The 15804-nt window shown below is 46.8% G+C and overlaps 1 protein-coding gene across 3 annotated transcripts in view; it reads right to left on the reverse strand.

Annotated features, from left to right (window-relative positions):
* The window catches only part of TMCC1 (transmembrane and coiled-coil domain family 1), a 59490-nt gene that overhangs the window by 5685 nt on the left and 38001 nt on the right, over positions 1–15804 (reverse strand). For all 3 annotated transcript variants that reach the window (XM_027903296.1, XM_027903295.1, XM_027903297.1), the window contains 2 exons: positions 6673–7607; positions 359–494 (listed from right to left, as the gene is read on the reverse strand). In XM_027903296.1, the coding sequence (XP_027759097.1) occupies positions 359–494; positions 6673–7607 (1071 nt within the window). The remainder of the gene's footprint in view (positions 1–358; positions 495–6672; positions 7608–15804) is intronic.

The following is a 15804-nucleotide window of genomic DNA, read 5'->3' on the forward strand; positions in this document are numbered from 1 at the left end:
TGACACAGAACCACACCCCAGGGCCCATATACTGGGAATGCTACTGTAAAAAAACATGTTTGGGTCACAGCTCGTGAGTGTCTAACACCCTACAAAGGCCTTGCACAAAGAGCGGGTGCTGGCTCCTGCTTTGCTACAACTGATTCACAAACTCCCTCTGTGCAGGCCCTGCTTTATAGAGGAGGTTACCTGGACAGATACTCAAGGGTCACGGATGGAATAAGGCCCTTTCGGAATGTGGCAATATGCAGGTTAGCAATAAAGCTACAAGGATTAAAATCAAATGCTGAAGTGCGGGACTATTTCAAAAGTAAGTTCCTGAAAGAGCAGGATTTGGATCCTTGCTTCTGTCACCCACCTGGATGTCCCGGGCTCGCTCGTAAGACTGATAGGCAATCTTTTCCTCCATGCTGGCCAGCTCCTGTTTCAAATTGAGGATCTCATTCTGGTGGAGCTCAGTCAGGTCATTTAACTGCTCTTCAAGTCTTTCACATCTAGAAATGACAACACATGGTACAGTGGCTTTAATGAGAAGAGGATGGCAAAATGACACCAGTGACAACCAAGGAACAAAGACCACAGCCTGTGCACTGAAACCAGCGGGGCTGCCTCAGTCAGCACATAGCACACACTACCACCATGGCCCATCTCTGGCAATTAGTCCTTTCTGCCAGGTAAACTCTGTGATCCTGCTCCTATCCTGGAATAAACCACACAATTACATGACAACTGTCAAGTGATGCAAGAAATCAAGGACAGAATTAAAATAAACTAATGTATTCCCCAAACTTCTGTGTAAACCAAACAGTTCCCTTCTAATACCATAAGCTCTTAAACATTTTCATCTACACTCAGAACAGTAATGGGCATAAAAATGACACAGAAATGACATGTGACCGATGCCTCAGAGAATATGATGTTACTGTCTGATCTCTGCATGAGGTCACAGGGATCTTTGACTTATTTTTTTCTTTATCTCCCATGAATGATGCAACTTCACAAGCAAATACCATCGTATTATTTATAACAGGACACATGAATCGCTAACCTGCAGGTTTATTTTTCAGTTTGGTCCTGGTGAATGTGCCAAGAGCAGTCCTGAGGAAGAGGGCTGCCCAAAAAAACCCGACTTACAACAAATCTGAGAGATATAGTTCTCATTGAGGGAGTTTTGTACTTACTTACATGATAGCTCTGATGGTAACAAAGGCGTGGGCATTTTCCACTCTAGGTGTTCTCCACTCTGATTTACACTGTCCACTCCTTGTAACAGACAGGAAAAGCTTACCACACAGCTCTTACTGTCCGTGCCTCGATTCCAATAACCAAGAAACTTCTAAGGAATTAACCACAAGGATAATTCCTTGTTTAAATTTTTCCTTCTGACTCTGCCTGAATTTAATTCATACACACACACATAAGATGAATAAACAATATTTATCTAGAATGAAGAATTCAATTGCAAGTTTTGGAACAAAACCACAAATCCTTCTTCTGTTTTTTAGGATTTTTTTTCCCCAAGTTTTTTTTGGTGCTTCACAAGCTAGTTGTTCAGAATCTGTAGTCAAAAGCTAGCCTTTAAAAAGTCTTGGGGTTTTGTTCTTAATGGACAAGTCTGAAGAGAATTTTCATTTCTGTTCCCAATGCAATATTGCTTTAAACCAAAGAGGAGTCAGACACAGCATGACAATTTGCAGCAGCAAAACATGCGGTCAACCAGTAGTGAGACCAAGACAACCGCCAGCCAATATGGCTCAGCCCAGTAAGGTGCCACAAGAGCTGTGCAACCGTGCTGAGACACACCAGAGAACTGGTTTCCCCAGACTCAGAAGGGCATGGCCGTGTGAAGACTGATTAATAGAGAAGGAGCCTAGATAATTAATATTGCCATTTGTTCCCACACAACAAAAACAACTTGCCAACAACCAAGAAATCACAACTAAACCCACTCTAAGCCTCAAAGGAAGCATCAATTACTTGAAATATATCCACTCTGTTAACATATTACAAAATTCTCCAGTGGGTTTATTACACAAAAAGAGACTTACGCATTTCTGAAAATAGCATGATTGTGTCTTTTATTCTCCTCTCACACAAACACCCTTCATAAAGTGGCTGTTGCCAGGCAGCTTAAATCTTGTTCTCTAACAAGAAACAATTGTATTTTAATAACTTCAAAAGTACCTCAATCTACAGGAAACATAAGGAAACCCTGCAAATCCGTATAGTTAAGAGTTTAAGCAGAACAGGATTAGCAGAAGGGTTGGCTTCGATTCTCCTGCCCTGAATGCTGGACAACCAGCTCATTCATGATCCACACCCTGCTCAATCCCAGAACTGCTACAATTTGCACCCTAGAATCACCTGTGCTTCTAGAACCCACTGTGTCAGGCAACTGCTTGAACTGGGTTATTTAAAAAACCCACACCCCTGCCCCAATAACCTACCATGACTTATTTTTGAAATGACACGGCCTCCATTCAGCTGCTTTTCAATCCTTGTCCTATTACCTACAATTTAGAAAATTATTTTTTTCCTGCTGCTTTCTATTAGTGTTCAAATTTGAAAAGCAAGGAGAGGTTCATGTGACTTACAGGGCCCAAAGCCAGGGTTTCCCTGTTGAAAGCTGGTTCACATTTAACTGGGACTATTACAGAAATAAAAGGGATAGGCCACCAGTCAAGTCAAGGGGTTTAAGATGATAGGCATCCCTCTAACACGAGTGCCAGTGTTGAACTCGTGACACTGAACAGACTAAACCTGTCTGTGAATATACCACTTTATTTCAGATATGGAAAACTCCTCTTTGGAGTGAAAATTCTCCTTAAAATTACCAGCCTCTAGATGAACAAGCACCAACACAGAAATATTTCTGTGCAACAGACCAATGTCACCTGTCACAATTATCACAGAGATCATCAGAGCTGTTCTTATGGACGCAGTACACTGCTGGGTCTCAAGTGTGGGATATGGGAACACTTCATTTCCAACAGCCACACTGGATTTCCACACATTTTCTGAGGCTCACTGTGTGGAAACTGGGGAACTGGTCTGAAAAAGGCTCAGAAACAGTTCTGACCATCTCATTTTTTAAAAAGCTTTAAAGGCATTTTAAAGCAATAGCTCCAAAATACAAAGTTAATACACACACAGAAGCCCGTGGAAGGGAGAGGGACGTGACGAAAAGGACATTTTATCTGCACATAGTGCTTATTGACTAAAGAAACTCTGACCAAACTGATGCTAAAGACCTCTGCAGTACACTGTGAACAGAGTTTAACACGTCTTCAGATGTCTCTCAAGATGGACTTATTTTTTATAGCTACATCATATAGACTTCCATGTGATCTTTATTTGTCACGATCTACATCTTTATGCTACTTGAACACACTGCTTCCAATAGTGGAGTAAATAGCTAAAAGCAGTATCTATTTAAATGTAATATACTCCAAGTCTTCTACCTAGAGGATACACAAGGGACAGTGTTTGCTCCAAAGCTGCTCTCAGTGCCCACATACCAGGTCTGAGCCTCCCTGGGAAGAGGACAGCTTTGCAGGGACATTTCGGTGCTGTCCTGGCTGGGTGAGCACCCACCTGGCCATCCATACTCCACAAGAGCCTTGTCAACCCTTCCAGACCTCTGAGGTTTAGTTCCTTTGATCTATTTGAAAACACACCACAAGGACAAACTGAAGTCCAACAATTAGACTACATCAACACCCAGAGAAATGGAAGCACCAGCAACTACCATTTTGGCTGACAGATTTCTCCTGACAGGAGGGTGGGAGACCTAAATGTCCTTTTCTAGGATGTCAGGCTTGGGAAGAAACCCAAACCCTCAAACTGGCCACGCTCCAAATACGTGAGCTCATGATTTCACCATGTACAAACAGGTTCCTAAAGGGACACATAAGATGAAAATACTCAGCGGAAACTTTATTTTAGTCTCAATAGCACAGAAAGTCCCTGTTCATATCAGTAAACAACTGCCACCTTCCAACAACGAGATAAGCAACAGGCCAGTTCAGTGCCTGCTCCTGGTGCAGGAGAACACGAGGGCCGAGGCGCCGTCAGACTCTTCCTTCCTCAGTGACTCAGCCCCAGCGGAGCAGAGCGGTGCTCCAGGGCTGGCACGCTGGGGCAGTGCAGCCCACCTTGGCCTCACCTTGATGCCACCAGGCCAGGCTAGGCCGGCCCTGGCACCCAGCAACACCAGGGCAGGAGAACTGGAGCAACTGCTCCAGTGAGTTACTGCCTCAGACATAGTTAGCAAACCAGCAGCTTTGTGGAGTTACTGGCAAGATCTGGAAGCAGGGAAAGGGAGGAAGGAGATGGAGAAGGTAATGGAAAACCCATAAGGCAAGCCACGACTAATAAACAGAAACTGCACAAACACACAGGGAAAAAAAGATCAGAACATGCAAAAAAGTAGAACATCTAAGAAAGAGGAAATGGACAAAGACCAGGTGAGAAAATGTCACGGTGCATGCGTTGTTCCAGCTTCCAGGTACAGTGCAAACACTGTCACCTGAAAAGCAAAAGGCTTCTCCAAATACCTCTTTTTTTTTTTTAAGCTCTAACTCAACTCTGTGTTTGTTTTTGAAAGCCTCCCAGAAATAGAGCAGACTTAGGAGGTATTTATAGCTTTTAAAACCAGTTATGATTAATTTGAATCCCCAGCCTCCCAGCACCAGACCACAATCTCCTTTCCCATCTTTTAATTTTTTTCTGAAGAGAGAGGTTCCAGTTGGAGGAACAGGTGCCACACCTCCCTGCCAAGGCAGCAGCAACCTCTGCCCTTGGACACATCACATCACCTTCCAGTTCTAGCTTGACGTTGACTTTTATCATCATGACGGTTCAAAATACACAAGCTATCAAACGAGAATGTAGATTTGTACAGTCAGGTAGTCATCTCACTGTGATTAGCCCATTAGCTCTCGCTGATCGTGCAGTTACCTCCAGAGACAAGGGCACTGAGAGTAGTTGAACTGATCCTCCTTAGAGGTCACACCTTTAATCTATTTGCATAAACATTCCGAATAGCAGGTCTAAACTACTATATTTTTATACTTTTATAAGCCAAGTGCAGATTCTTCCAGAAGCTTTTCACTCCAGGTTGCCTTGGTTAGTGGCTGGGCTCTGGGCTCACCTCAGGGGAGTGCTCTGTAAAGGTTAATGGCACATGACAGGTATGACTTCACAGTGCACTAGTACGGGACCTACATGAACCTTGCTCAGAGGTGTCGGACAGTAACAGCCAGTTTAGCTGACAACATGCAGCAGTCCCCAAGGTCTGCCATTGTACTTTCAGGCCGATCCTTCAGCTGTGCTGTGCTTGCATATAACATTCCACCATGAATGGCTGCTGCTGTATCTGTGAAACAACAACCTATACAGCAACAGACAACAGCACCTCTGCTGGGGAGCAGAAGATCCAGCTCCATGTCACTTTGGGATGTGACTTGATAACAATGAGTCACTAGGATCCAAAGTTGCTGTGCTGGGTGCTGGTTTCAGTCAAACCACTGATTGTTGCAAAGCAGGATTAGAAAGTGGTATTGGTCTGGCTTTGTTTGCCCAAGCTCTGCAAAGCACACAGAAAGCTTGCTGCCTCTACCAGATCCTAGCAGGCTAAGCCTTTTCCAGTGTTTTTCCAATGATTTGGCACCAGCATGTCTAAAGAGTTGTACGGCAACTCCATGTTAAGCTGCACAAACCAACTCAGCAACTGGCATGGGGCACTTCAGCAAGCCTGTCCCCACGCACCCGCAGCAGCTTTGCTGTGCCTTGCAGGTCGTGCTCCATAGCCTGGCGAAGCCATCAAGACCACAAGGAACTTCCTGACAGCTGCCTGCTGCCCTCCACCAGAATGAGGGCTTTGGCCTTGCATTTGTTATTTAAAGTTTAAGAATCCTGTAGACTTAGACTGCAGTGTCTTGAATGCCAGAAGAAGAGTAGCCGGTAACTCTTTCCTTTGAAGCCTGGGGAAGAGCTCTTGCTCCCAGCGTGTGAGGGGGAGGACACCAAATTTCTGCCAGACACCATAAGGCAGCCTGCTGAGAGCCTCTTCCACCCAGCTAGGAAGGGGAAACATTCCCTCAGCACCCTCCATGGGGAGCTTTCCTGGGTGGGGAGGTGGGGGTAGCCTCAGGGTGGTGGGAGGCACTGGCTGCCGTGCCACACTGCCAGGCTGCCTCCCTGAAAGCCACTGTCCCATCTCCCCTTTGACTTCATCAGGGACCAGCAGCAGTGCAGCAACTGCCCCACCTTTCCATCACTTTCAGTGAGGGGAAGGCCAATGGAAGCACAGGATATCCACTTCCAGAGCCCCATAACCTCCACAACAAGCACACTACAGTTACTAACAGTAACTGCATCAATCCTAATTTTGGGACACCTCATTAAAACTCTCTGGCTTGCCTTTTTATCTTGAAAACACTGTGACATAACCCTTTTCCTTGCTATTTCTTTCTTGTAAAGAAAGGGAGATGAGCAGCAAGATAGCAACATCTACAAAAGACAAAATCAGGAGGGAAAAATCCTGAGAACACCACAGAGCTTCTCACCTGAATCAGGCTGTTGGGAACAGCCTACTGAGCAGTACCATCCCAACTCTGGTGCTCTGAGATCCCAACACTGAATTGTGAAACAAAGTACCACAGCACGTACCTGTACCGCTCCTCCTGCAGGGTCTGCATTATCAACGTGTAATCCCTCTGGTAGCGAACCTTAAGGTCCTCAAATGACTCTTCCAGTCTTGCCTGTGTCTCTCGAATTTCTTGAATCTCATGCAATATTGCGTCAAACCCTGAGCTCTGCATATCCAGAGTGTTTGTTTTGGAGCTGGAAGCTCCCACAGGGCCCCCCGTTGTGCTGTTGGCTCCCACTGAGCCCGACGTGGCACTGGAGCAATCCTCTTCACTACCATATTTTGGGCTTGACTGAAAGTTCTGAATAATGCCTAGAGCCTTGCCTCCTGTCCCATCGTCCTGGCCTTCTTCTAAGGAGTCTTTCAGATTAGCAATGTTGTCTGCACTCCCAAACTTGTTTCTTATGAGGGAGGCGATCTCCCGGGGTTTGGAAACCACAGCTCCTGCTGCCGAGTGTGTGGCCTGGGAGAAACTGGAAAGTCCACCTTTTACACTGTCTACCACTCCCTCACTGAAGCCAGTGACTTTTGCTCCAACATCTTTCAAACCCTGATGCATATCCCTGAAGACATCCTTTGGCTGCCGAGGAATCCCATTCTGTTCAATCTCTCGCAGCTTTCGGTGGTAATGTTCCAGTTTCTTCTGCAGCTGCAAGATGGTCTGGGCTGACTTTTGATTTTTCTTCTCAAACACTTGCTTAATGCGGGCGCTCTGCTGCTTGTCTGCATTGTTGGCCAATTTCAGGTACTCCGCCACGTTATCATCACGGGCTGTTTGCTCAATTTTGATCTGCTCAGTCAGCTTCAGTATCTTCTGCTGCAAGTGTGTGATGGCCACTTTTGTCCTCTGCGGATCTGGGGTCCCATCAACAGAGTCCGTGTTGATGCTGCCATCAGTGCTGGAGGCCACGGCACTGGAGGTCTGCGCCAAGCTGCTGACTTCCAATCGCTCGATCTAGGCAAGGAGAGAGAGAAACATGAGTGCTAATCATCAGCTTCACCAACAGAAAACCTTTCCTCCTTTATGCAAACCAACTTTGCAAACGGACGTAATTCTGCAAAAATGCACCTTTTTTCCCCGCTGCCCAGGGGACAGCATCAATCAAGCGAGCATTATGTGTTTTACGGACATTTAGTAAAAGCTGAGAAATAAGCAAAACCCCTCATACTTGGGCCCACTTAATGGTCTCGAACAATCCAAAACTCAAGCACGTACACTCAACAGGGCACCCAAGCTTGGCAGGCCAAGCACTCTGGGGTATTGGTACAAGGGCAAGGGGCTCTATCCGCTGGAGAGTGAAAGGACCGAGAAGGTAACTGAGAGCAGAAGCCACACGGTTCAAGTGTACAGCACACCCGAGTCATTCCCAGTGCTTCACTTGTTGGTACAGCAGCAACCGTGAAACCCACCCCAAAACAACCACTCTACTACGGTCAATGCTTCTACCAGAAACACGGAGCCCGCGAGGGACCCGAGCGCACGCCCCCGCCGCGGCAGGGACCCTGCGAGCAGGTAGGTGTCCCCGAGCGGCAGGAAAACAGCGAGTTTCAGCGGACAACTCCCCCTTTTGGCCAAAAACCAAGGTAACCCGAACCCGACAAGTGCCCGCCGCGAACGGCCCGGGCAGCCCCGAGAGCCCCTCGCCAGCCCGGCCCCCCGTACCTTGTCGCCGTGCATGGCTCCGCCGGGCACCCACGGCTCCGCCGGGCACCCACAGCTCCGCCGGCACCCACAGCTCCGCCGGGCACCCACAGCTCCGCCGGCACCCACAGCTCCGCCGGGCACCCACAGCTCCGCCGGCACCCACAGCTCCGCCGGCCGCGCCGCACTGCCCTGCCCGGCCCGGCCCGGCCCGGCCCTGCCCCGCCCGCCCCCTCGCGGCACGGAGGCCTCTGAGGGCCGGGGAGCCGCCCCGCCAGCGGCCCGCAGGGAGCGCCCTTAATGGCTCTGACACCGAACGTGTCCCACACTCTCGGCTCCCGCGGCCCCCGGCCCGGCAGAGACCGGCCCGGCAGCTCCCCGGGCTGGTGCCCTGCAACAGCTGCCAGCTGACCCGCAGCTACTGCCAGCTGACCCGCAGCTACTGCCAGCTGACCCGCAGCTACTGCCAGCTGACCCACTGCTACTGCCCAGACGCAGAACCATCTCCGTGTTTGTGAGTATGCGCCTCACAAAACAACAAGGGCTACTACAGTTAACTGTACCCCCTCTCTCGATTCAATATTCCATATCTAATGAAAAAAAAAAAAATCAACCTCTCACAAGCAGCAACACCGACCGGCACTGGGGCCCAGCCAGGATCCTTTCATAACCCCGAGGTTCTCTGTTTGCTATCCCATCAACAGGAAAACCAGTCAGACACCTGCAAAAGCATTTTCCAGAGGAGTTCAGCTGCTGGAAACCACAGAATATCAGTTCTCAGTCAGTTATGACTCCTGAAATATCAACTGCTCTCTTAAGAGGGTTTAGTTCTAGAAAACCTGAATCTCTGCATAGATCAATGGACAAGTGGTGCTAAGAATTCATATCAATCAGTGGGACCAACAATATGTATGACATCAGTACTGCAGAGAGAACGTGCTGTCTCCAAAATGTAGGAATGTACATTTTTAAGTCATACATATTGTTAAGATACCTCCTCTTGGAATTTATAATTTCATTCAGACTTTGCCAGGGCTGTCACTGATCTGATTTCTCCCTATGGCCTAGAAAGACAGAAAGACCCTGGTTGTGCAGGGCATGCCTGGCCTGGTAGCATCACCCAGCACCTGTGGCACAGCTGCTCTTCTGCAGCCCACATGCTCCAAGCTGAGATCTGCACACATAAGTGTCATGGAACTAATGGGGCTTCAATATTACATTGCAGTAAAGAGTTTCTATTGGCTCAATGTACTCCAGGTTGGGTCTAATTAGTCTACATGTGTGGATAATTACTATAAATTACACCAATAGTACACTCTTCCTCTCAAACACAAGTTTTGTGACTGAAAAATTTAGAAACTTTCTCTTCCCCCCCCCCCCCTTTTAAAGTCAATTGACTTCAGCAAATCTGCTCAGGTTATCTCCCTACACCTGTGGCAGAAAATGACCTAGAACAGCAGCAGTAGAATAAACCATGTTGGGATAATTGCTTTAGAGTTACCAGCTGTGTGGATATTAATCTGGGATAGCAAAAGGAGTTCTTTCCAATGCAAAAGGAAATGGCTGTGCAAAGTGCAGTTCCGGAACAAAACAGAGATAATTTAAGTACTTTGTCCATATTGACAAGGCTTTGTAAAGGGAAGACTCAGCACAAACCGTGTCCCTGGGAAATGCTGGTGACTTATTACTGAATTTGAAATGCCTGGCAATCTGTCCTGAAAAGATGCTGGTAAATTAAATACTGTAACGGTCAATGCTTGTATAAGAATAGGGATTACAATTCAATAGTCTATCTCCCTTGCAATACAATTTCCCAGTATATTGACAGTCCCGATCAAGGGGAGCTGTGTGCCCTCCCAACAGGAGGTGCTCTGAGAACTGCTCTGGCACTATGCCATGAACCAAATGAAATCGTGTGAAGACCTTATGCTTTTTCTCTCTCGAGATCTCACCAAATTCCCAGCGCTGTCAGTGCTCTCAGGCTTTCTCTCCTGTACAGGTTTTCTAATGTCTCTATTCTGCAGCACACAGCCCAAAACCCACTTCAGGATTCTGCCTTTTCATGCTGCTGAAGATTAAACATAGAAGTTCCTCTAAAGGTGTTTCACCCTTTTAAAACTTTTCCAGTAAAAACACATACCACAGCTGCATAAGTGAACAGCAGCTTTCAGAGCAAGCTTGCTGCAAGGGGACTCCTGCTTCCTTCTCCCTTGTCTGGAGCTTCACAAGTGTGACCGAAAAGTGTCATGTTACTTAGAATAAAAACATACAGGGGAGCTGAGAGTGATGGCCGCACACAGCCCCAGCAGTTAACAGCACCCATGTTAGTCACCTTCCTGGTGACTGTGCACCTGAGCGGCAGCTAAAACTAACCACAAAAACATTCACAAGTTGTTTTGTTTCCTTTTCCCACTGTGCTGAAGGCAGTTCAGTCATACAGGTAGAAAATCTAGGAGACTCATACAAAGTCATAAGTTTGAGACTTCCTGTTTGGAAACACCCGTCATTAACAGCGTCATTAGCATGTGGCAGGTGCAGGGATGGGCTCAGGGACTTGGTCAACCTCTCCATGCTGGGTGGGCAGATGGCCTCCAGCCCCAGGCAGGCACCAGGAGTGGAGACTCACAGTCTCTGATGACATTTACAAGACAGTTGGTTCGTTAGTAAATAAAATTCTTGTTAACATCTAACAGGGAATAAAAATCAGAGGGAAGAAAAACAGAAAAGAATGTTCTTTGTGCCTGACCATGTCTGCAGAGTTACAGCCCCCCAAGGCCCTGCTCCACTGGATCTGCATTAAACCACCTAAGTGCGTATTTGAGTAAAGCCACACACACAATACCTGGCAGGTACGACGAAGAGCTAGTTAAACGTCACAAAGTACTATGAGGTACCTTCATCACATTCAATTAAATGCCATGAACAGCCACAAGTCACCTCCCTGCGAAGGTGGCACCTGAGTGAAGGTGGCACCAGCCCTGCTGTCCCATGAGCAGGCAATGTCCTGTCACTCTGGATCCAAGACAGACACTGCGTATGGCACAACTTACCACAGATTCCAAAGAAAATAAAAAAGTGACATGAATTCCCCTGTCTCACATACTCAGATGATTCAATAAGCTATTTATGACCCGTAGCTTATCAAGAGTTGAGTGTTTTTCTAATGCTTTGTTTTTCAAAGGTTGTTAACTGAATCACAGACCAGTTGGGGTTGGAAGGGACCTCTGGAGCTCACCTGGTCCAACTCTCTGCTCAGGCAGGGCCAACTGCCCAGGACCATGTGTAGGAGGCTTTTGAATATCTCCCAGAACAGAGGTTCCACACTGACATCCTACCTTTGTGGATTTGTCTGTAATAAAAACTTGGGCCCAACACTGATCTCTGGGGACACCACTGGTGACGAGATCCCATCTGGATGCAGCCCCGTTCACCACCACTCTCTGGGCCCTCCAGCCAGTTCCTAACCCAGTACAGAGTGCCCTGTCCAAGCCCTGGGCTGCAGCTTTTCCAGGAGTGTGCTGTAGGAGATGGTGTCAAAGGCTTTGCTGAATTCCAGGGAAACCACATCCACAGCCTGCCCCTCATCCACCAGGCAGGTCACCTGATCATAAAAGGAGATCAGGTTGGTCAGACAGGACCTGCCCTTCCTAAGCCCATGCTGGGATTTTAACAGGCTCCAGCTACTTACCCACAGAAACTGCTGGTCATCCTCGCCAGCAAGTATTCTGAGCTCTCCCTAGCACACTCCTAAATCCAAACCCAAACCAAAACCATCAAGAGATGGACAGCTCAAGGAAGTTCTGCTGTGTGTTTTTCACAGCACAACTCATCGGCTAGATTATAATTGGGTTTTCTAAGAGATAAACAGCCTTTGCCTGTGGGCAATGAACCCTCAGGATGGTGATCATCCTGGTTACGGAAAAAAACCCCAAACAGTAAGAAAACAAAAACTGACCCTGAAAAGAAAAAAAAGAAAAAAATACACTACAGTGCCCTTGCCTGCCTCAGACAACGGCTTGAGCAGGGAACCAACACTGTAACACCAAGAGGAAATGGCCTTCCACCTTACTCAAGAGTAGTTAAACAGTCCTGAGTGAGAACTACCAACACAAGTGCACTGATGGTCCATCTGCCAACTCAGAGCCTCACTTGCCCTGCTCTGCAGAGAGGGGAGAGGGCGGGTCCTGCCTGGAACACAAGGGCTGTCAGCAACCACAGCCTAACAATGTTTCACATATGCTCTCCCTTTCCTCAGAGGGATCCAAGCCAAGCAGCCTGACCCTGTACTGTCACAGCTTGGGGACAGACAGGACAGCAGCTCTCTGCAGGGCTGAGGTGCAAGCTCCCCAGGGGCCCAGTGATAAGGCACGTGGAGATGCTATTCCCATGTTCCTAACGACGGTTCACCATTAGGCCCCAGCCCCACACCTGCCTGATCGAAGGAACACCAGTAGAGGGAAAGGTGACCTGGGACTGCTTCACTTGGCACTGGTGCCAAGAGCAGCATCCACCAAGCGATGGCCCGAAGTACACGAACAAATCCTCAACCTCAGCCTGGGATCTGGTAAAGCCAGCTGCAGCATAACTTGCCCAGGTAGTTGAAGCTACAAAACTGACTAACACTTTTTCCACATGTGGTTCAGGCAGGTGCATCCCTAGTGCCTGCTAGCCCGGTGATGGGCTGAGGCAAGCAACACTGTACAAGCTGTTCCCTCAAATGGGACAGGGACATGTGGGACCAGGCACCAGCTTGGCCCACAAGTACTTATTGACACAGGAGACCAAAGGGACTGACATAGTGCAGTGTAACATCTCCCTTAGGAGGTTGTCTATGGCCCTTTCAATTCTTTTTAAAAACCAAATTGCTGCCAAAGACATCACCTTCTTGACTTCAAACTTCTAAATCTTGAGAAAAGATATTTTTGAGTGCAAAACCAGTAAGGCTAGGTGGCCCAATTCAGTAATGGTTTCCCCAAGGTACAGACTAGTCAAGCAGAAAATCATTGTGGCATTGACTGAATAAACAGGGCAACATCGTAGGTGATGCAAGTCCAAGAGAATGGATACAGCAATCTGACTGGAAAAATAAAAAAGAACTGAATTACACACAAGGGCTCGTAGGAGGTAGAAACGGATGACACAGCAAAATAACATCCATAGATGTTTATTTTAGCATCTCCTGATTTTTAATCTGGGGGGAGTGCCAATCAGGCCAGGAGTTACAATAATAATAATAGGAAATGAGGTAAACCTGACCAAAAATTAAGTATAGGAACCCGTAGGAGAGGGTGGATTAGGAAACAAGTTTATATAAGCTTTTATCAGAAAGTGACTATATAAAATGGTGGGGGGTTGTTTGGTTTTGTTTTTTTTTTTTTAACTCATCCTGTTTTCCCCAGTGTGTCTGAATCACATCTCATTATCCGAGAGACAAAATTTTTGTTAACACTTCCCAGAGAGTAAAGTGGTTTGGGCTTTTTTTTTTTTCTAAATGCTTCAAGCTGCTATCCGATAAATGAACATTATTATTTCATGTTACATATTCATTTATAAACAACAGAGTTTAATTTTGCTCTTGCAAGTTGACTTGCAAAGCACTGGAGCAAACTGGGTCTAGAGCCTGAGAGGACAAATGTCTCTGAACGATCCCTCTCCTCAATCCCTCTACACAGAACAGCCTTTGCAAGAGCAAGGATTCCCCTTTTTTTGGGGATGTTTCTCTGTTGAGGTTTAATATGCATGCCCCCTCCAAGTGTTTAATCTAAAGGGCTCCAGTACATGAGCAGAGCAACTGCACTTCTACACTTACTTCTTTTATTTTTAGCTGTAATATTTTCTGCAGGAACAACACAGAGCATGATCATAACTTCATCCTTGAAGCAGTTGATCCAATCAACAGTTCATACAATATTAAGTATTTCAAAACAACAGAATTCATGTTTCCTGCAAGCATACTGCTTTGTCATTCCTGTAGAGCATTTCCCAACGTATTGTTTCCTTGTTTAAAGCCTTTTTAATACAATATACACAGTATCTCAGCTGATACTTTTCACAGCTACGCAACAGAGCTGCTTCAGACTCCTGCCCTGTTCAAAGGCAGCTTGTGTTTGCCCCAAGCGCTGCAGGTGCTCCTGCATTAACACCACCTAAATCTCTGATACTGCTCTGAGTGTCAAACTCAGCTTGTCAAGGACAAGCACAGTGTGGGCAAGGGCAGTCCCCACAGCCCACAGACACACATTCCCCAGGGCTGCCGGCACATGGCACGGCTGCCTTTGGAAACTGGAAGAGGAGAACGCTGAGCAATGAGACATCAGAGAGGAAGGCACGTTCAAGGGATGGTGAACAGCCAGCAGTCAAGCAACAGGGCACCTATCCAGAAATCCAAAGGAACACCGAATCGGGTAAATGCTGAAATCACTACACTGCTTTTGGGATTCTTGCAAAAGCCAAGAATCCCCATCCAGATCTTCATTTAGAGACAGCCCTCAGCGCAGCATCTCCTCAACACATGGTGGAAAGCTGCTCAGGCTACCCTGACCCGGCCTAGAGAGCACAGAATATGGTATTCTGTGCTCACTACTCCCCTCTCCAGCTCTCAAGAGGTGATGAGGCAGCCTGATGTTTTATGTGCCAAGATGCAAAGCACACAGGTCTATCAACCTGGGAGGTACAACACCTTTAACTCCCGTTTTCCTACTGCCCTGTAGCCCCATGGTCCTATCACTGCAACTTGGCATTTCTAACAGGGCTGTTTCTGAGAACCACCTGTGTGCCACTTTTGTTATGAAGACTGCTGAATGCAGTGAGACAAAGCATACATGTCCAGTACAGAAGATATTATTCTCCTTTGGGAAGGACTGAGTGTCCATTAAATAAATGGATTAGACATATGTGTTTCAAATGCAACAGGAACACTATGCAATCTCTCAACCGTGTCTTCTGCAGATGGTAACAGGCAAACCTTCAGCAATGGCACAGGCAAACGGCAAAAAAACCAGTCTGGATCCTGGATTTCTTTCTTCTCCAAAAAAGAGCCACAATGAATGGGAGATCCAACTGTAACAACTCAAAGAGAAATAGCTGCTATTTTGCACTGCCGATCAGAGCATCATAGACCTTACTGCCTCTCTTCAATATTCAATAAATGGAGGGGGAGATACCTTTTACTGTTAACTCAAACTAGGAAAGGCAATGCCAAGCTACACAGCTCAATGAAACCAAAGAAAGATACTTAATAATTTCTGAAGGTCACCAGCTCCACAGGAATACACAGGAATACATTTTGCACAGTTAAAACAGCAAAACAAGAGGTCACACTAAAAAAGCTACCTATGCAAGTTTCTCATCTACCAATGCAAGCCTTTCTCTTAACACTAGGCTGCATCTGCACCCACCTTCTTTCATTATTCATTGTTTCATAAAAACCAAATCCCAAAACAACAAAAACCAGCACCACATTTGATCTAGTTTATGGATTGCAACACTCAGACAGGAGCCTTTTTCATAC

This window comes from Empidonax traillii, unplaced genomic scaffold (genome assembly GCF_003031625.1).
Source record: "Empidonax traillii isolate 1590-97213 ecotype Southwest subspecies unplaced genomic scaffold, ASM303162v1 scaffold956:size363975, whole genome shotgun sequence".
NCBI classification, from domain to species: domain Eukaryota; kingdom Metazoa; phylum Chordata; class Aves; order Passeriformes; family Tyrannidae; genus Empidonax; species Empidonax traillii.